Raw genomic sequence first — 21830 nt, 5'->3', positions numbered from 1 at the left:
AGGTACCAGTGGGAGGTCATTTGGGAAAAGGAAAACTCAAGCTAAAATCCAGAAACATTTTTATTGGCCTGGACTACATAAAGATGTAGTTAAATTTTGTCAATCATGTCACACATGTCAAGTGATAGGGGAACCTCAAGCAGTGATAAAACCAGTGCCCTTAGTACCCATTCCAGCATTTGAGGAACCTTTTACAAGGGTCATAATTGATTGTGTAGGACCGCTTACTAAAACAAAAAGTGGGAATCAATATCTTTTGACTATCATGGCTGTGTCTACTAGGTTTTCAGAGGCCATTCCAGTACGTAATATTACAGCTAAAAGGATTGTGGAGGAGTTACTTAAATTCTTTACTAGATATGAGCTACCACAGAAATTCAATCGGATCAAGGATCAAATTTTACTTCAAAGTTATTCAAAGAAGTTATTGATAGCTTAGGAATAAAACAATTTAAATCAACTGCGTACCATCCAGAATCGCAGGGAGCGTTAGAAAGGTGGCATCAGACATTAAAGACAATGTTGAGGGCATATTGTCAAGATTATCCAGCGGATTGGGAAGAAAGGTATCCCATTCTTACTGTTTGCAATTAGGGATGCACCTATTGAGTCTACCAAATTTAGTCCTTTTGAACTAATTTTTGGTCATGAGGTAAGAGGACCACTTAAATTGATTAAGGAAAAATTGGTGGATATCCAGCACCGTCGGTGCCCCCAGACCTGCCGCCTGTTGGCTGCCACTGCCCTCACTGGGGGCTGCCATGGGTGTGACCTTGGGTGGTCTAATGGTGGGTGGCAGCCGGCTGGGCAGGGTGTTTGAGGTCAGGGGGGATGCGCGTTGTGACGGGTGTGGTGCGGGAGTGGGCACACCGATACGGCCGGTGTCGCTGGTAGAACCTTGCCGAGGTGGGTGGTCAGTGGGTGCGCAAGATGACCAGTGTAATGGCGATCATACCTGGGCAACGATCCAGTCCTGTGGGGGCGGCTGCTCGGCCTGTCCCCATTTCCCCCTCTTCTCCCCCAGCCCTGGCAGGGGGCCCCCCACAACAGTTAGCACGGCCGGTGTCCAGACCGGCAGCCCCAGCCACTCCACGCCATTTCCTGCCTCTTCTCTGTCTCACTCAGCTGCCATGACACTAGGTTCACGTCTTTTGAAATCACAAGTGAACCATGCCATCGGAGGGGGTGAATCTCGGAGGCCCCAGAGCATAGGGTTTCAGGCCCGATAATGATATGCTTCCTGTACTATAACCCCGCGCTGCGAGCGACGCATTTACGGCATTTTCGGGGTGCCGGTGTATCCCGATTTGGCGTCAAACCGGTGCCTACTGTGATTTTGGCATCGGAAGCAATTCTCTGCCCAATCGTGTCTCGCGATTTCGGCATCGGCAAGCGGAAAATCCCGCCATAGTCTCCCAAACGGAGAATTTTACCCACTACCTATTTCCAGTCGTAATGTTTTAAACCATGGAAGTGTTAACTTTGTTTTGTGACTCGCTCCACAGCTGCTCACTGCCCACATTGGGGAATTGCTTTTATGCGCTCCCTCACCACTCACTCCTTGTCAACGCATAAGCATGGCAACATGCAGACATTCTCCTCGCTTTCATAGAATTTACAGTGCAGAAGGAGTCTGCACCGGCCCTTGGAAAGAGCACCCTACTTAAGCCCCACACCTCCACCATATCCCCTTTATCCCCGTAATTCAACTTAACCTTTTGTGGACACTAAGGGCAATTTAGAATGGCCAATCCACCTAACCTGCACATCTTTGGACTGTGGGAGGAAACCAGAGCACCCGGAGGAAAGCCACGCACACACTGGGAGAATGTGCAAACTCCACACAGACAGTGACTCAAGCCTAGAATCGAACCTGGGACCCTGGAGCTGTGAAGCAACTGTGCTAACCACTGTGCTACCGTGCTGCTCCACCAGCTTTGGCGATACTGACCTCACCAGGTTTCCCGATGCCGTCAATGAGTCACGGGGCACACAGTTCCCCCGAAGGAATCGGAGAACCAGCAGCAGGCTGAACAATGCTGCCTGGCAACGGTTCAAGAAAGCCATTCACCAAAACGTGGGAAAGGGCAAAGACAGGAGGACGAGTCCCAGAGATCTGACTCCTCAATCCCTACTAGTAAAGGGCCCTGGAAATCCCCAGTCTCCCAAGGAGAGAGCAATGACTGACAAACAGTTTGGCCTGCGCAGAGAGGTGAGGATCCACTGTCCCTTCATTCAGATGACCAGCCTCAAGTGAGTTGTTGATATCCCACAGAATTATCCTTCCCTCTCACTGACCACAAATCCATTGTCTTGCAGATTCACCATCTAATGAGGCCAGCCCATCTGGAGTCGACCCCCCACCTGGCAACCAAGAGAACACCTCGGATGAGAGCTCCAAGGAAAACAGCCGGCGATGCGTCACATCTGTCACCCGCACCCTCCATCAGGGCAAGGACACACACCTCGGTGGGCGACATTAGTGGACAGGCTTCGGGGGAACTATCTGGTGAGCACCACAGAATTGCTGATGCACATCAGGTGGAAGCAGGAACATCCAAGGGAGACAGCTGTGTGAGGTCTGCTGGATCCCAGCACACAGCTGGGTCTCAACCAGATGCTGGGCCTCTGGACAAGGTTCTCCCAGAGATGATTCAGATCATAGGACAGAACCGTGAGGTTCAGGAGGGGGTGTCAGCGACATTCCAGTGAAAGCAAGGCACGACTGGAGAAGTCCCAAATTGTTCAGACGCAGGAGATGGTGCAGGAAATGCGTGGCACTGAGGCCAACAGCGCTTAGGTAACGATCGCAGTGAAAAAACTGGAACAACGTCCGCACCTTAGAACAAAGAAAGAACAAAGAACATTACAGCACAGGAACAGGCCCCTTGGCCCACCATGCTAGCTTACACCAATCCAGACCCTTATTTAGACCTATTACTTATTGCCCAAAAGATCTATATCACTCCATTCCCCCACTGTTCATGGGTCTGTCAAGATACTTCTTAAGCAATGCTATCGTGCCTGCCTCCACCACCTCCACTGGCAACGCATTCGAGGCACCCACCCCGCGTGAAAATATTTCTCCTGCACATCTCCCCTCTCACCCTGAATCTGTGCCCCCTTGTAATTCAGTCTTCAGCCCTGGGAAAAAGCCTCAATCAGGTCTCCCCTTAACTTCCAACTTTGCAATGAAAACAATCTTGAGTTTATTCAACCTCTGCTCATAGCTAATACCCTCCAGACCAGGCAAAATCCTGGTAAGCCTTTGCACTCTCTCCAAAGCATCCACGCCGTTCTGGTAGTGTTCATATAACTGTAACATGATCTGCCAACTCTTTTTCTCGATGACCTGGCTGCCTTGACCATCTTATCCACCTGCATTGCAACTTTCATGGAAAACTATGGACATGAACACCCAGATCCCTCTGTTTGTCAATGCTTCTAAGGGTTCTGCCACTACTGTATAATTCACACCTGAATTTGATCTTTCAAAATGTTTCCTGTCACTGGCAAGTCCATTTGCTTCCAAATATAAATAAATCCTGCCCCTCAGTATCTTCTCCAACAACTTCCCCACCACTGACATCAGGTTCACAAGCCTATAATTGCCTGGATTATCCCTGCTTTCCTTCTGAAACAAAGGGACAACATTGGCTATTCTGCAGTCCTCTGGAACCTCGCCTATGGTCAAAGATGTTGCAAAGATATCTGTTAAGGCTCCAGCTGTTTCCTCTCTTGCCTACCACAGTAACCTAGGATATATCCCATCTGGCCCAGGGGACTTGTCGACCTTAATGCATTTTAAGATATCCAACACTTCCTCCTTCATTATGCTGACATGTCCGAGAGTATTGACACACCCATCCCTAACCTCAACATCCGTCATGTCCCTCTCCTTGGTAAATACCGATGCAAAGTAGTCATTAAGGATCTCAACCGCTTCCTCTGACTCCACGCATAACTTCCCTCCTTTGTACTTGAGTGGGCCTACTTTTTCCCTATCTCCTGTCTTGATCCCTATATATGTATAATAGACTTGGGATTCTCCTTGACCCTGCTTGCCAATGGCATTTCATGCCTCTTTTAGCCCTCCTCAGTCCCTGTTTTAGTTTGTTCCTACTTTCCCTATATTCTTCAAAAGCTTTGTCTGTTTTATTTGCCTCAACCTTATATATGCTTCCTTTTGCTTTTTGACTGGTCTCACAATTTCCCCTGTCATCCGATGTTCCCTAATCTTTCATTTTCATCCTTCATTTTCGCAGGAACGGTAGGAAGGGCAGCGCGGTAGCACAGTGGTTCACATTGTGGCTTCACAGCGCCAGGGTCCCAGGTTCGATTCCTCACTGGGTCACGTCTGTGCGGAGTCTGCACATTCTCCTCGTGACTGTGTGGATTTCCTCCAGGGTGCTCCGGTTTCCTCCCACAGTCCAAAGACGCGCAGATTAGGTGGATTGGCCATGCTAAATGTTCAGCAAGGTTAGGAGGGGTTATTGGGATACGGGGATATGGTGGAAGTGAGGGCTTAAGTGGGTCGGTGCAGACTCAATGGGCCAAATGGCCTCCTTCTGCACTGTGTGTTCTATGTTCAATGCCTGTCCTGCATTCTAATCAACTGGTATCTAAAAGACTTCCAAATATCAAATGTGGATTTACCCTCAAACAGCCGCTCCCGATCCACATTCTCCAGCTCTTGCCTAATTCTGATGAAGTTAGCTTTCTCCCAATTTAGCACCCTCACTCGAAGACCATTCTTTTCCTTATCCATGAGTATTCAAAACTTTCTGGAATTATGATCACTATTCCCAAAATGTTCCCCGACTGAAACTTTGGGCACCTGGCAGTGCTCATTCCCCAATACTAGATCTAATAAGATCCCTCCCTGGTTGGACTATCAACATACTGTTTCAAAAAACCCTCTTGCTCGCACCTAACAAATTGCTCTCCATCCGAACATCTGGTACTAAGGGTGTCCCAGTCAATATGGGGGAATTAAAATCATCCACCACAACTACCGTACTATTTTCACATCTTTCCAGAATCTCACTGCATATCTGTTCCTCTGTATTCCACTGGCTGTTGGGAGACCTATAGTATAACCCCAAAATTTTGATTGCATCCTTTCTATTTGTGCGTTCTACCTATAATGCCTCACTGTAGGTTATCTCTAAGATATCCTCCCTCATCACAGCTGTGACATGTTCACTAACCTGTAATGCAACTCCCCACCCTTTCTGCCACCCCCTCTGTTTCATCTAAAATATCGATATCCCGGAACGTTAACCTGCTAGTCCTGTCTCTCCTTTAATCATGCCTCCATAATGGCAACAATATCACAATTCCCCACATTAATCCAAGCTCTAAGTTCATCCGTCTTACCTGTTATACTTCTTCTGTTGAAGCAAACGCACCCAGACCTCCAGAACCACTGAGATCAGCGACTTCCCTCTGCCTGCTCTCCCTCTTAGCAATATTTGTCTTAGTCTCAAGCTCTTGCCCAGTCTCTACACTTGCTGGCCTGCTGCTCTGGTTCCCATCCCCTGCCATACTAGTTTAAACACTTTTTAGTGGCGGTGTCTCAGGCATGGCTCAGTCTGCGATGACCATGATTGAGGTCCTCAACATCATGTCTTAGTCGATGAGGGTTGTGATCCGGACACAGGTAGACATTGCCCAGGCACCCCAGAGCATGGTCTAGTCATTGAGGACCATCACTGAGGGTGTCAACACCATGGTTCAGACAATGGGAAGCCGGCAGGACTGGCAGAACCTGGCTTTGACAGACGGTCATCTGGACTCGAAACGTTAGCTCTTTTCTCTCCCTACAGATGCTGCCAGACCTGCTGAGATTTTCCAGCATTTTCTCTGGTTATTACTCCGCATTGGTGTTTTTTCAAAGTGAGAATCCTATTTCCATATGGTCTTTCCATTATAGAAGAAGTTTGAGACTATCTTTCATCATTTTTTACATATTTGGTATGTTTTAATTGTTACTTTTGCTATGTGTTATTACCTCTAGGTGGCACAAGCTGAAATGTTTTTGCACATGTGAAAAGTGGAAGACCGGTGTCAGCTGGTTTTAAGTTCTCTTTTTTATTTCAGAAAAATTCTGACATTCTAAAAAGTTCACGGGGAATGTCCATTGTGCGAATGTACAACAAAGTCGCTTATGTACTGGTAAAGTTCGAAGTGTTGCATCATAAGGCATGGACAAAAGAAATTTCAACTATACAATATTGTAAGTACATGATTCATTCTAACTAAAATCTGCTACTATATTCTGGTAAACTGTTATATTACGATATTGTAATATATATATACTATTTTTGTATAGCCGAGTTGTTGAAATATAGATGTAGTCTTCCAGTGATGATAAAGTAATTTAATGGGTAATATAAAATAATTTTGTGAGTCCCTTTTACTTAATACTGAATTAGTAAACAAACAAATAACTGTATATTAAATAAAATAACGCTAAATACTAATATCTATTAACTTATTTTCTCTAGCTATCTCTCTTCTGTATTCTCTGCACTCCAGACACACTCTCCTCCAGGAAAGAGTGGGGAAACCTTCTTTAGGTTCTGATAGTATGGCCATCTAGTGTTGAATTGCTTGTACTTGCTTAACATAATCTGATCATGTATTACTACATACAGAGACCACTACATCCCCCTTTTTTTTAAACATTTCTTGTGTAGACAAAAGAAAATTTACATAAGAAATGCAGTGGTTTACATAGTACAGCAAAATACTAGAATCACTTTAAAGTTCATAGATTGAGTTTGTTTGGTTTTCTTCTGCTTCTTGTGGATCTTCTTAATTTCAACAGTGAGGTAGAGGATTTAATGTTCTTACTCATTGATGGAGTAGAATGTTGTTGTTGTTCAACATGTCGTGAAACAGACAGTAAGTCAAGATCAGGAAAAACTAGTGTGTGAACCTTAATTTGCAGAAGATCATGATGATTTCTTCTGATTAGTACATCACCAGATGTTTTTACCAGATATGAACCAGGTGATACCTGTTTGAGAACTTGAGCAGTGTCGGACCAACCTCCTTCAGGAAGTCTGATGTGAACAGTATCATCTGCTTCAAGAGGTTTCAGATTCTTGGCATGTTGATCATAGTACTGTTTCTGTTTCTGGTAATGCAGTTTTTGCATAACATCATGTTGATCAGGATCAGTAATATATAGTTGAGGTAGAGGGGCAAAATTCTCCGTAATCGGCGCGATGTCTGCCGACCGGCGCCAAAAACGGTGCAAATCAGTCCGGCATCGCGCCGCCCCAAAGATGCGGAATCCTCCGCATCTTGAGCGGTCGAGCCCTACCCTTGAGGGGCTAGGCCCGTGCCGGACTGATTTCCGCCCCGCCAGCTGGCGGGAAAGGCCTTTGGTGCCCCGCCAGCTGGCGCGGAAATGACATTGCCGGGCGGCGCATGCGCGGGAGCGTCAGCGGCCGCTCACGGCATCCCCGCTCATGCGTAGTGGAGGGGGTCTCTTCCGCCTCCGCCATGGTGGAGACCGTGGCAAAGGCGGAAGGGAAAGAGTGCCCCCACGGCACAGGCCCGCCCACGGATCGGTGGGCCTCGATCGCGGGCCAGGCCACCGTGGGGGCACCCCCTGGGGCCAGATCGCCCCGCGCCCCCCCCAGGACCCCGGAGCCTGCCCGCGCCGCCTTGTCCCGCCGGTAAGAGAAGTGGTTTAATCCACGTCGGCGGGACAGGCATTCTAGCAACGGGACTTCGGCCCATCCGGGGGGGGGCCCGCCAACCGGCGCGGCACGATTCCCGCCGCCGCCGAATCTCCGGTGCCGGAGAATTCGGCAACCGGCGGGGGCGGGATTCACGCCAGCCCCCGGCAGGGGGGGGGTCGGAGAATCTCGCCCATGTTGTCCTAGGGCGTCATTCTCCGACCCCCCGCCGGGTCGGAGAATGGCCGTTGGCTGCCGTGAATCCCGCCCCCGCCCCCGCCGAAGTCTCCGAAGGGAGAAAAGTCGGCGGGGCGTTAATGGCGCCGCTGCCGCGGAGAATGTCACGGGTCTGCGCAAGGCAGCCGATTTTCGGCCTGCCGATATTCTCCCTTCTGGATGGGCCGAAGTCCCGTCGACGTGATGACCGTTCACGTCGACGTGAATCAAACCTCCTTTTCATCGGCGTGACCCGGTGCTCCAGGCTCACGCCGACCAGCGAGGAGGTGAGTGACGGCCTGGGGGGTTGGCTCTGGGCAGGAAATGGCGTGGCCGCAGACTGATTGCCTGAGGAGAGGTGTGTCTCGGCTTGTGTGTGTGTGTGTGCGGCCGTGGGGGTGGGGGGGGGGGGGGGGGGGGGTTAGAGTAGGTTGGGCTCCGGGGGAGTGCCGGGAGGGGGTCCGTGCCGGGGTGGAGGTTGGGGGGGGGGGGTCCGTGCCGGGGTGGAGGTTGGGGAGGGGGTCCGTGCCGGGGTGGAGGTTGGGGAGGGGGTCCGTGCCGGGGTGGAGGTTGGGGGGGGGGCCGTGCCGGGGTGGAGGTTGGGGAGGGGGTCCGTGCCGGGGTGGAGGTTGGGGGGGGGGGTCCGTGCCGGGGTGGAGGTTGGGGGGGGGGGGGTCCGTGCTGGGGTGGAGGTTGGGGGGGGGGGTCCGTGCCGGGATGGAGGTTGGGGGTTGGGGGGGGGTCCGTGCTGGGGTGGAGGTTGGGGAGGGGGTCCGTGCCGGGGTGGAGGTTGGGGAGGGGGTCCGTGCCGGGGTGGAGGTTGGGGGGGGGGCCGTGCCGGGGTGGAGGTTGGGGAGGGGGTCCGTGCCGGGGTGGAGGTTGGGGGGGGGGGTCCGTGCCGGGGTGGAGGTTGGGGGGGGGGGTCCGTGCCGGGGTGGAGGTTGGGGGTTGGGGGGGGGGGTCCGTGCTGGGGTGGAGGTTGGGAAGGGGGTCCGTGCCGGGATGGAGGTTGGGGGTTGGGGGGGGGTCCGTGCTGGGGTGGAGGTTGGGGAGGGGGTCCGTGCCGGGGTGGAGGTTGGGGGGGGGCCGTGCCGGGGTGGAGGTTGGGGAGGGGGTCCGTGCCGGGGTGGAGGTTGGGGGGGGGGTCTGTGCCGGGGTGGAGGTTGGGGAGGGGGGTCCGTGCCGGGGTGGAGGTTGGGGGTTGGGGAGGGGGTCCGTGCCGGGGTGGAGGTTGGGGAGGGGGTCCGTGCCGGGGTGGAGGTTTGGGGATGGGGGGGGGGTCCGTGCTGGGGTGGAGGTTGGGGGGGGGGGTCCGTGCCGGGGTGGAGGTTGGGGGTTGGGGAGGGGGTCCGTGCCGGGGTGGAGGTTGGGGGTTGGGGGGGGGTCCGTGCTGGGGTGGGTGATGGGAGGGCAAATGAGTTGGTCCACCTGGCCAGGTGCCAGCCTCCAACAGTTGGACCCATGCGGTCCATGCCACCTGGCTGGGGGGAGGAGGGGATATGGGCAATGATGACATGTCGTCGTTCCCCTCCCCCCCCACCAGGCCGTCATGTTTTCAGACCATCCAGCGATGTTGGCCGCCGTGGTGGCAGCCGCTCATGTCTATGTTGCCCTGGATGAGGAGGAGGAGGAGGAGGAGGAGCGTGCCAGAGAGGCGGCGCAGGCTGCCGCAGAGGGGCAGGCGGCAGCCGCCCAGGCTGGAGGGACACCTGACCGACAGGACGAGGAGGGGGAGGAGGACGTCGCGGCCCCACGGCAACGGAGGCACCCGAGGGCGCCCCGTGTGTACCGGCCCCGGCAGTCATACCAGGACCTCACGGACCGGGAATGCAGGAGGAGACTCCGGATGAGCCGGGAAACCGTGGCACACATCTGCCACCTGCTGGCACACCTGTCACCGCGTGGCACTGGCGGGGGACACCCTCTCCCCGTGTCCGTCAAGGTTACGGTGGCCCTGAACTTTTATGCAACGGGGTCATTCCAGGCACCGAGTGGGGACCTGTCCGGCATATCGCAGACATCGGTGCATCGGTGCATCCGGGCAGTGACAGATGCCCTTTATGCCATGGCGCACCGCTACATCCGCTTCCCCGTGGACCGGGCCAGCCAAGATGCCCGGGCCGTGGGCTTCTCTGCCGTTGCCGGGTTCCCCATGGTCCAGGGCGTGATCGATGGGATGCACGTCGCCGTGCGGCCACCTGCAGAGAACAGGGCCGTGTTCACCAATAGGAAGGGGACCTATTCAATGAACGTACAGGTGGTCTGCGACCACCGCATGATGATCCTGCACGTCTGCGCCCGTCACCCAGGCAGTGTACACGACTCATTCGTGTTGTCGCGGTCATCCATCCCCGGCATGTACGAGGGACGCCATCCCCGGCTGAGGGGCTGGTTGCTGGGCGACAGGGGCTACCCATTACGATCGTGGCTGATGACGCCTATACGGAGGCCACGCAATGAGGCGGAGAACCGCTACAATGATGCCCATGTAGCGACAAGGGGAGTGATCGAGAGGTGCTTTGGCGTGCTGAAGATGCGTTTCAGGTGCCTGGACCTCTCTGGGGGCGCCCTCCAGTATCGGTCAGATAGGGTCGGCCGCATCATTGTGGTGTGCTGCGTCCTGCACAACATAGCCCAGCAGAGGGGCGATGTGCCGCAGGCAGAGGAGGGCGGAGTGGAGGAGCAGCAGGAAGAGGCCCAGTCCTCCCCAGATGAGGGGGATGGGGGCAATGGTCAGGGCAGACGGGGTAGACACAGACGGGTGGCTGTCCACCGTTACCGGCTGGCCCAGCGGGCACGGGACAGACTGATAGACGCCCGCTTCACTGACTAGATGGGCGTGGGAATCGGGTAGTATGGCCACAGACCGCACACCATGACAACAGCCGACCACCCACACCCCCCACCCATCCACCCACCCAGCACCCTCACCCCCCTCCCCAACCCCACACACCCCACCCGCATGCACACCACCCCCCCACCCCCAATTGCCGATCCACCGGCGGCACAACGGGCCGGGCTCACCCAGTTGCGGGTGGACGCGTGTCTATCGCAGGCCATGGAGAATGATGACAACCCGCCTCCGATGAGCTCCTGGCTCTACATCGTTGGACTATGTCTGACCCATGGCCACAGTACCACCATCCACCCGGACCATCCCTGCATGCGGCTGTGACACTGCAGCGCACGGTCCCGTCCTCTGCCCGGGGGATGTTGATGGCGGCCCAGGGGGAAGGGGGCAGACTCACCTGGGGCTGAGGTAAGACCACCCCTCACACACACACTTGCGCTCAACGTACATGACACCCCCGCACACTTTGGACAGAGCACAAAGGCAGCTTCGGTAGGTGTAACATTGACTTTAATAACCAAAGGAGTTCATGCACGTGCCCTAGCGCCTAAAACTCATCTGTGCCCTGCACCCGTGCCAACTTACTCAGTGTCTAATTGTTTGGCCTTACGGGCCCTTTGACTACGTCTACGTGGTTCCCCAGACGGTACAGCAGAACTGGAGGTGGACTCCTGTGATTCCTGCCCTCTGACACTGGATCCCTTTGGCGGCCGTTTCCTGGGGCGTCCTGGCCTAGATGGGCCAGGCTGCGGCCCGGGCGACTGGGATGGCGAGCTGCCAGCCTGTCCTGCCCGTTGCCCACCCGATGCACCTGGGACGGAAGGGGGGTAGTCCGAGGTGTCGCGGTGTACCGGGACCTCCCCTACAGAGGGAGCCGGGACGGACCACACCACCTCCTCCTCCCTCGGGGTGCCCGATGGCCCCCAGGCCTCTACATGGGTGGGGGATGCGAACGGACTGGCCATCCGACGCGCCCCCGACATCTGGCGCTGCCAGTCCTGGAGGCCCGTGCTGGTATCGACAGGGGTCTGCAGGTTTGCAGCCATGGAGCCCAGGGGGTTGTCGAACCCTGTCTGCGACAGTGCAACGCCAGCTCGCACATGGCCACTGGCGCCGATGCCCTCAGCGATGGCCTGCTGAGACTGGGCCATGGCCTGCAGAGACTGGGCCATGGCCTGCAGAGACTGGGCTATGGCCTGCTGAGACTGGGCCATGGCCTGCTGAGACTGGGCCATGGCCTGCTGAGACTGGGCTATGGCGTGCTGAGACTGGGCTATGGCGTTGAGCGCCTCTGCCATCTGGCGCTGGCACTGGCTCATGGCCTCCTGTGAGAGGGCAGCCATTTCCTGGGCCACAGACGCCGCCTGCACGGAAGGCCCCAGGCCTCGCAAACCGTTCCCCATGTCTGACACCGTCGCACCCATTGCCTCCACCGCGGACGCCACCCGTGCGGTGTCAGCCTGGGTGGCACGCATGACCGGGACCACTCCCAGCTCCTGGACGCGGGTGGACTCCTCCACCTGCGACCGCAGCCGCCGCAAGCCACCCGTCACCCTATTCGCTCGTCTCCGTGTCAGTGGTTGCATCGGATCTATGTGTGGGTGTGGTAACTGCAGGAACCCGGGATCCATCTGGGCGGCAGATGTTCGCTTGGCCTGGGCTGCCCTCCGACCGCCCGGTCCCTCTGCTGCTCCTACCTCCACCTGCTGTACCGGGACGGCTGTGTTGTGCGCACCAGTGAGTGTACCAGACGCCTCATCACTAAAGTGCCCAACCGTGGTGAGTGTTTCTGCGATGGTGGAGGGTGTTGGTGACAGCAGTGGCGTTGTGTCGTGCTCTTGGTCCCACTCTGAGTCCATGGCACTTTGGGGTGGGGGTTCGTCTCCACCCATCCACTCTGAGTCACTGTCCGGTATTTCGTCTTCCCGGGTAGGGGTGTCCCGGGTAGGGGTGTCCTGGGTAGTGGTGTCCCGGGTAGGGGTTTCCTGGATAGTGGTGTCCTGGGTAGTGGTGTCCTGGCTCGGATGTGACGGGGGCCTGTGGCTGCCCCCCTCATCGCTGGGTGGTCGCTCCCGCACGTGACGGGGGTGTCGTCTCCCTGTTGCTCCAGGTCTCTCCGTCTCCCGTGGTGTGCGAGGGGCATCCTGCGGGCGTCGCATGCTGGAGGGTCCGGGTCTCTCCGTCTCCCGTGGTCTCCGAGGGGCATCCTGCGGGCGTCGCATGCTGGAGGGTTTGGGTCTCTCCGTCTCCCGTGGTCTCCGAGGGGCATCCTGCGGGCGTCGCATGCTGGAGGGTGCGGGTCTCTCCGTCTCCCGTGGTCTCCAAGGGGCATCCTGCGGGCGTCGCATGCTGGAGGGTGCGGGTCTCTCCGTCTCCCGTGGTCTCCGAGGGGCATCCTGTGGGCGTCGCATGCTGGAGGGTGCGGGTCTCTCCGTCTCCTGTGGTCTCCGAGGGGCATCCTGCGGGCGTCGCATGCTGGAGGGTGCGGGTCTCTCCGTCTCCTGTGGTCTCCGAGGGGCATCCTGCGGGCGGTCTGCATCTGCGGGGATGGGTGCCTGGACGTTTGGTCCTGCGATACACAATGAAGCATGCATGGTTAGACATCGGGCAGTGATCAGGTGATACGGGGAGGGGGATATAGGGGAGGGGGGATATGGGGACGGGCTGTTGGTGGCTCACTTGCTCGTGGGGCCCCGACCTCTGCATCAGCAACCTCCCGGTCCTCAGGTCCGCCAGCCAGTTCCAGGGCCCTTTCCTCGTGTACGGTCAGTGGCCTCTCATCAGCGGGCCCTCCTCCAGTCCTCACATGCTCCCTATTGTTGTGTGCGCGCTTCTCCTGGGGGGGGGGGGGGGGTGGTGGCAGGGGTAAAAGGCAACAGCGTTAGGCAGGTATATGAATGCACGCCATCGGTTGCGCGTGCATTGCAGAGGTTAAGGTTAGGGCTGGATTCACTTGGGGATATGGGGGATATGGGGGAGGGGGGATATGGGGGAGGGGGGATATGGGGGAGGGGGGAATATGGGGGATATGGGGGAGGGGGGATATGGGGGATATGGGGGAGGGGGGATATGGGGGAGGGGGGATATGGGGGATATGGGGAGGGGGGATATGGGGGAGGGGGGATATGGGGGATATGGGGGAGGGGGGATATGGGGGAGGGGGGAATATGGGGGATATGGGGGAGGGGCGATATGGGGGATATGGGGGAGGGGGGATATGGGGGAGGGGGGAATATGGGGGATATGGGGAGGGGGGATATGGGGGAGGGGGGATTTGGGGGAGGGGGGAATATGGGGGATATGGGGGAGGGGGATATGGGGGAGGGGGGAATATGGGGGATATGGGGGAGGGGGATATGGGGGAGGGGGGAATATGGGGGAGGGGGGATATGGGGGAGGGGGGATTTGGGGGAGGGGGGATATGGGGGATATGGGGGAGGGGGGATATGGGGGAGGGGGATATGGGGGATATGGGGGAGGGGGAATATGGGGGATATGGGGTAGGGGGGATATGGGGGAGGGGGGATATGGGGAGGGGGGGATATGGGGGATATGGGGGAGGGGGGATATGGGGGATATGGGGGAGGGGGGAATATGGGGGATATGGGGGAGGGGGGATATGGGGGATATGGGGGAGGGGGGGATATGGGGGAGGGGGGATATGGGGGATATGGGGAGGGGGGATATGGGGGAGGGGGGAATATGGGGGATATGGGGGAGGGGGGAATATGGGGGATATGGGGGAGGGGGGATATGGGGGAGGGGGGGATATGGGGGAGGGGGGAATATGGGGGATATGGGGGAGGGGGGGATATGGGGGAGGGGGGGATTTGGGGGAGGGGGGATATGGGGGATATGGGGGAGGCTCACCCTGCCTGCTCTGACGAGGTCGTTCACCTTCTTGTGGCACTGGGTGCCTGTCCGTGGTGTTAGGGCCACAGCGGTGACTGCCTCTGCCACCTCCCTCCACAGACGCCGGCTGTGGCGTGGGGCAACTCTGCGGCCGTGCCCGGGATACAGGGCGTCCCTCCTCTGCTCCACCGCGTCCAGGAGCCCCTCCACATCGCGTGACTCGAACCTCGGGGCTGAGCGACGGCCAGCCATCAAGTCGGGTGTTGCGGTCGGCTGTTCCGGTCGGGTGGGGGGGAGCTGCGCGGCCTTATGAGCCGTCACGCCGTGCAGCGCGTATGACGCTGCACGGCGTGAACCACTGCGCAAGCGCGGATCCCGTTACGTCGCTGCTAGCCCATTTCGGGCCGGAGACTATCGGCCCATTTTTATGACGTGACGCAAGTGGGATTTGCGCCGTTTTTTGCGCCGATCGGCGGACTTTCCGCCGATAACGGAGAATTTCGCCCCTAATGTTTCGATTAAACAACATCTGTGCTGGCGATAATCCTGATGTCAAAGGTGATGATCTGTAGTTTAACAATGCTAAGTAGAAATCAGATTGTGATTCTCTGGCTTTACTTAATAATTGTTTGATAATATGAACCCTTTTTCAACCTTTCTGTTAGACTACGGGAAATGAGGGCTCGAGGTGATATGGCTGAAATTGTATGTCGTTGCAAATTCCTTCCATTCACAGCTGGTAAAACATGGACCATTGTCAGACATGATGGTTTGTGGTATTCCATGTCTCACAAAGATGTCTCTGCATGCTTTAATAACAGTTGTGGATGTGAGATCATTCAGTTTCATGACTTCTGGAAAGTTTGAATAATAGTCAATGATTAAAATGTAATCTTTGCCATACGAATGAAAAAGGTCGATACCTAAGACCATAAGACATAGGAGCGGAAGTAAGGCCATTCAGCCCATCGAGTCCACTCCACCATTTAATCATGGCTGATTTCAACTCCATTTACCCGCTCTCTCTCCATAGCCCTTAATTCCTCGAGAAATCAAGAATTTATCAACTTCTGTCTTAAAGACACTCAACGTCCCGGCCTCCACCGCCCTCTGTGGCAATGAATTCCACAGACGCACCACTCTCTGGCTGAAGAAATTTCTCCTCATCTCTGTTCTAAAGTGACTCACTTTTATTCTAAGGCTGTGCCCCCGGGTCCTAGTCTCCCCTGCTAATGGAAACAACTTCCCTACGTCCACCCTATCTAAGCCATTCATTATCTTGTAAGTTTCTATTAGATCTCCCCTCAACCTCCTAAACTCCAATGAATATAATCCCAGGACCCTCAGACGTTCATCGTATATTAGGCCTACCATTCCTGGAATCATCCGTGTGAATCTCCGCTGGACCCGCTCCAGTGCCAGTATGTCCTTCCTGAAGTGTGGGGCCCAAAATTGCTCACAGTATTCTACTTTCACCCATGGTGACATGATAATGTCATGCGCAACGTTTCTTTGCACTGTTGACTTTGATGTTTTTGGCAAGTAGAACATGACATGATCATATCTGTGATATCTTGATGAGCACCTTGCCTATCTCTTCGTTTGCTCTTCTCGATGCCAAGATGGCCTCCATGAAGTTTGTTTAGCATTTCTGACTTTAGACTCTCTGGAATGACAATTCTGTCATGTCGTAGTAGAATACCATCCAATAACGTCAGTTCAGACTGTATAGTCTGGTATTGTGGACAGTGACCTTTTGGCCATCCATTCTGCAAGTGATGGATTACTCTGGTCAAAGTGGCATCCTTCTGTGTCTCCTTACGTATCTGTTGAAGTTTGTGATCGGATGTAGGAAGTGGTTCTCCAAAGGTTTGGAGCATCAAAGATTGATTCTGTTGGTGTGATATCAGTGTCAATCGATCGTTACAGAGTGTCAGCTATGATTAGCACTTTACCTGGAGTATAGATAAGATTAAAATCATATCTGCGCAATTTCATCATAAGCCTTTGCAGTCTAGGTGCCATATTATTAGGATTCTTGTCGATAATGTTAACAAATGGATGATGCTCTGTTTCCCCAGTAAATCTTGGTAAACTGTATATATAATCATGAAATTTACTGTTGGGGGTTTCCAGCTGAGGACAGAGTGACTGCTGGGTAAGTAGTAAAGATTTGAATTGTTTGCACGGGCCCATAACAGCTGATTGCTGTTATCGTGCGGGGCGCAGTGGTTGCTGGTTAAGTGTTTTATTTTTACCTGTATTTAAGTTGGGCGGTTCCTAAACCCAAGACGCTACACTTGTAGTGTCCCCCACTCTTTCACCTCCTCTATTCTAAGGGGTTGAGTGAATATCATGTCAGCTCTTTCTTTCTTTCTTTTTCTTGTTTTATCCACAAGTTATCTAGAGGGGAAGGCAGTGCAATGTTCCTCCTACAGAATGTTTGAGATGAGGGACGCCGTCAGTGTCCCTGCTGATTTCACCTGTGGGAAGTGCACCCATCTCCAGCTCCTCAGAAACTGCGTTAGGGAACTGGAGCTGGAGCTGGATGAACTTCGGATCATTCGGGAGTAAGAGGTGGTCATAGATAGTAGCTTCAGGGGAGAAAGCAAGATTAGGCTATTGAGTTGGATGATCGTGATGAATGGTGGAGCAGGCTCGAAGGGCCAAAAGGCCTCCTGCTGCTATCTTCTATGTATCTATATATATATTCATGTTTCTTGGCTGCCTTCTTGACCGTGGCCTCTTTTGTGGCACTGGTCGTTGTTGTGTGATGAGGTATCCGAAGGGTTTCAGGCACCTCCTCATCTCTGTGAGCACGCCTTTTGTGAGGGCCACGAAGAATCCAGCACGAGTTTCAAGGATACAGGAAATAACATTTATTTACAATAATATATATATATATATATATACACATAACAGCAGCAACATCACTTGCTGCTTACTCCTTCCTGCTAGTTCCAAACTGGCCAGCTTTATTTATACAGGGAAACTGCTAATGATTTCTCTGCCCCCCCCCTCATTGGGGAAGCTCATACTCCCACAGGATTGTGGGATTGTCATTAGTCCCCAGCCAATGATAAGCAGGCAGGTTATAACATCCCCCCCCCTCCCCGAAGTCCAATGAATCCACCGAAGACCCTGGCGAAGGAGGGCGTCGGACTCGTTTTGCCGCAGGCCAGACACCATTTGCACGAGGCGCTGGATCGGGCGGCGTGTAACGAGACGGAGACCGGCGCTTCCGTGATGAACGGCGTAACGGTTGTACATCCACGGCCCGTGGGCCTGAGGATTCCCCCTCTGATGCGTCCTGTGTCTCCATCTCGGAGTCAGAGTCTGTTGCCTCTGTCATCTCGGCGTCTCTATCTTCGCGCGGTTCTGTAACGACCTGCGCAGGCTTTGAGTGAGGCACCAGAGGAGCATTGTGAGGACTACTTTCCATTGTCTCTGGTCTCTGCGACTGTAGAAATGATCTCCGGGGACGGGGGATTTTTGGAAGGGATAGCCTTCTAGACCGAACGTGGTCTACATGTTTGCGCTGGAGACGACCCTGGGCTTGCACCTGGTAAGATATAGGGCCCGTTTGGCGAAAGATTACGCCAGGGACCCACTGTGCACCCCCAGCAAAATTTAGAACGAACACTGGGTCACCGGGTGCAAACTGCCGAATTGGCCGATGCCGAGAAAATCCCGGTCCCTGCCGTTCTTGTGTGCGGCGTACTTTTGCGCCAATGTCCGGGAAAACCTGACTAAGGCGGGTGCGAAGTCTCCGGCCCACTAGGAGTTCTGTGGGAGCTACCCCAGTCACCGTATGGGGGGTGGTTCTATACAAAAACAAAAAGCGAGCTAGTCTCGTGTCCATTGACCCGGAAGACTGCTTTTTTAGGCCTCCTTTGAATGTCTGCACTGCGCGCTCCGCCAACCCATTTGAAGCCGGGTGGTAAGGGGCAGTGCGGATATGGCGTATGCCGTTCATCTTCATGAACCTCGCAAACTCCTCACTGGTGAATGGAGTGCCGTTATCCGTGACCAGCACCTCGGGGAGGCCAGGTGTACTAAAAGACACACGCATCTTCTCAATTGTTGCGCAGGACATTGTGCCTAGCATCTTATGCACCTCTAGCCATTTAGACTAGGCGTCGATTAATAAAAGGAACATGGATCCTTGAAAAGGGCCGGCGAAATCCGCATGCAAGCGCGCCCAAGGCCGCCCTGGCCATTCCCAGTGATGTAGGGGCGCGGCCGGCGGAAGCTTCTGATGCTCCTGACAAATGGAGCAGCTTTGGGCCACCTTCTCAATGTCGGCGTCGAGGCCTGGCCACCAAACATAACTCCGGGCCAATATTTTCATTTTTGTCACACCGGGATGCCCATTGTGCAAGTCTCTTAGTATTAGCTCCTGTCCTTTTTCCGGGACAATCACACGCGTCCCCCACAAGAGGATGCCGTCTTCCACGCTGAATTCTGACAGCTTGGAGGAATATGCCCGCAACTCGCCTGGGAGCTGTCTATGCTGCCCACCATACAGGACTATGTGTCGAACCTTTGACAGGACTGGCTCCATCGGCGTCCACTCACGGATCTGTGATGCCGTGACAGGCAAGGTGTCCATAAAACTTAGGGTTGCAACCATCTCACCGGTCGTGGGGGTCGACATGGGGCCGGTCGATAAAGGCAATCGGCTCAGTGCGTCGGCATTCGCTATCTGCGTTCCTGGTTTGTGCTCCAGAGAATACTCGTATGCAGCGAGCAACAAAGCCCAGCGCTGGATCCGTGCGGAAGCAATGGGCGGTATTGGCTTATCCTCCCTGAAAAGTCCCAGCAGAGGCTTATGATCAGTCACGATAGTGAATTGGCGGCCATACACGTACTGGTGGAAACGTTTCACCGCATAGACTACTGCCAGGCCCTCCATCTCGATCTGCGCGTACTTTTTTTCCGCTGCAGTCAATGTGCGGGAGGCGAAAGCTATCGGCCTCTCGGCCGCGTTCTCCATCTTGTGGGACAGGACGGCCCCAATACCATACAGGGATGCATCACATGTGATGAGCAAAGGCTTTCAAGGATCATAGTGGGTTAGTAACCCAGACGACGACAATTGTTGTTTTACCCGCCGAAACGCGGTTTCTTGCGGCTGACCCCAAACCCAGGTGTGATTTTTCTTTAGCAGAAGGTGCAACGGGGCAGCGTCGTTGCCAGATTGGGGAGGAACTTCCCGTAATAGTTTACGAGGTCAAGAAAAGAACGAAGATGCAAAGTGTCAGTCGGGGCGGGGGCCTGTTGAATCGCGCGCACCTTCTCTGCAACGGGGTGCAAACCTTCGTGGTCCACCCGATAACCCAGGTAGACTACTTCCTTCGCCTGAAAGATGCACTTTGTGCGACGTAAACGGACTTCAGCCTCCGAAAAGCATCTTAAGGACAGCCTCCAGATTTTCCAAATGTTCCTGCTCCGACGTCCCTGTGATCAAAACGTCATCTAAGTCGACAGCGACACGCGGTAAAACTCTCAAAATGCCCTCCATAACGCGTTGAAAAATAGCGCAGGCAGAGGATACTCCAAAGGGCAAACGTGTATATTCATACAGGCCCCGGTGTGTATTAATCGTTACATATAGTCGGGTGGCAGGGTCCAGCTCCAACTGTAGGTAGGCGTGACTCATATCTAATTTTGAGAATGAGAGTCCACCTGCAAGCTTGGCGTAGAGATCCTCTATGCGAGGCATTGGATATCGGTCGAGTCGGGAAGCCGTATTCACTGTAAGTTTATAGTCGCCGCACAAGCGAACTGTGGCATCTGGCTTCATTACAGGTACAATTGGTGCTGCCCAGTCAGCGAAACGGACAGGCCTGATAATACCCAAAGTTTCCAAACGAGTGAGCTCCCCTTCTACCTTCTCGAGCAAGGCGTAAGGCACCGGGCGTGAATACCGCGGCATGGCTCCTGGTTCGACTTGGTTACGGGCTACGGCCCCTTTTATTTTCCCCAAACCGGGCTGAAATACATCTGGGTATCATCCTAGCACCTCAGTTAACCCTCCAGAAACTGTTTGGAGGATGTGCTGCCACTGCAAGTGCAAATCGCGCAACCAGTCCCAACCCAACAGGCTGGGCCCATGGCCGCGCACCACGATAAGTGGGAAATGCCCCTCCTGGCATCCATAAACAACAGGGGTCATCGTAGTTCCTGCGATGTCCAATGGTTCCCCCGTGTAGGTGGCCAACATGGCCTGTGTGTCGGTTAATATAAGGTCTGTATACCCTGCTTGATGTAGTTGAATGTCCTCTGGCCGATCACGGAGACCGCTGCGCCAGTGTCCAACTCCATCTCGAGCGGGTGAACATTGACCCGTACTGTCACCTTAATGGGGGCCACACGGGGAGCTGCCACACCATGCAGCTGCAGGCAGTCGTCCTCCGTCTCCACGTCCTCAGGAGTAGTCGCCGCAGGTTCATCCAAATGGTAGGCTCCTGGGCTGGTCCCAGTTTCGGTCGGAACGACGGCGCCTCTGGCGCCCCCAGGACCGGCGTCCGCGATGGGGTCGGCGCTTACAAGTCTGACACGGACATGGCTCCTCATCCATTGGTTCTGGAGAAGGCTCCCTTCGGGGAGGAATGTCCGACGGCCACTGGCGTCGATCCGGACGTCATCTCACCCAAGGTACCGCAGGAGTGCGGGGGGACATTTTTGGACGGAAGGGGTTGCGCCCGAAAGCATGCACTTCCATTCCCTGTATCTCCTGCACTCCTCGTTCTGCACTCTCTCGGGACAATACTATTTGAATGGCCTGTTGAAAAGTCAATGTTGGCTGAGCTAACAACTTTCTCTGGGTGGCCGTAATGATAATACCGCAAACCAAACGGTCGCGTAACATTTCTGACAAGGTCTCGCCATAGTCACAGTACTCCGCAATCCTGCATAGACTGGATAGAAAATCGGCAAGGGATGCTCCTGGGGTCCTCTCAGTGGTATTAAACCGGTTACGTTGGACTATCATGGATGGGGCTGGGTTAAAATGCTGCCCCACTAAATTTGCAAGTTCCTCGAACGTTTTTGTGTCCGGCGCAGCTGGGTACGTAAGGCTCCTAATCACCGCCAAACATATGCGGGCCGCAGGCAGTGAGCAATATGACCACCTGGCGCTCGTTTTCAGTGATATTGTTTGCCCGGAAATAGTAACGCATTCGTTGTGCATACTTGTTCCAGCTTTCCAGCGC

General features: G+C 54.7%; 1 protein-coding gene across 1 annotated transcript in view; it reads left to right on the top strand.

Annotated features, from left to right (window-relative positions):
• Positions 1 to 21830, top strand: part of LOC140411190 (dynein axonemal heavy chain 8-like) — a 2783184-nt gene that overhangs the window by 557145 nt on the left and 2204209 nt on the right. The window contains exon 17 of the mRNA XM_072500280.1: positions 6103 to 6238. Within this exon, the coding sequence (XP_072356381.1) occupies positions 6103 to 6238 (136 nt within the window). The remainder of the gene's footprint in view (positions 1 to 6102; positions 6239 to 21830) is intronic.

This window comes from Scyliorhinus torazame, chromosome 4 (assembly GCF_047496885.1).
Source record: "Scyliorhinus torazame isolate Kashiwa2021f chromosome 4, sScyTor2.1, whole genome shotgun sequence".
NCBI classification, from domain to species: domain Eukaryota; kingdom Metazoa; phylum Chordata; class Chondrichthyes; order Carcharhiniformes; family Scyliorhinidae; genus Scyliorhinus; species Scyliorhinus torazame.
The sequence above is the reverse complement of the archived record's forward strand: the minus strand, read 5'-3'. Positions and strand labels throughout refer to the sequence as shown.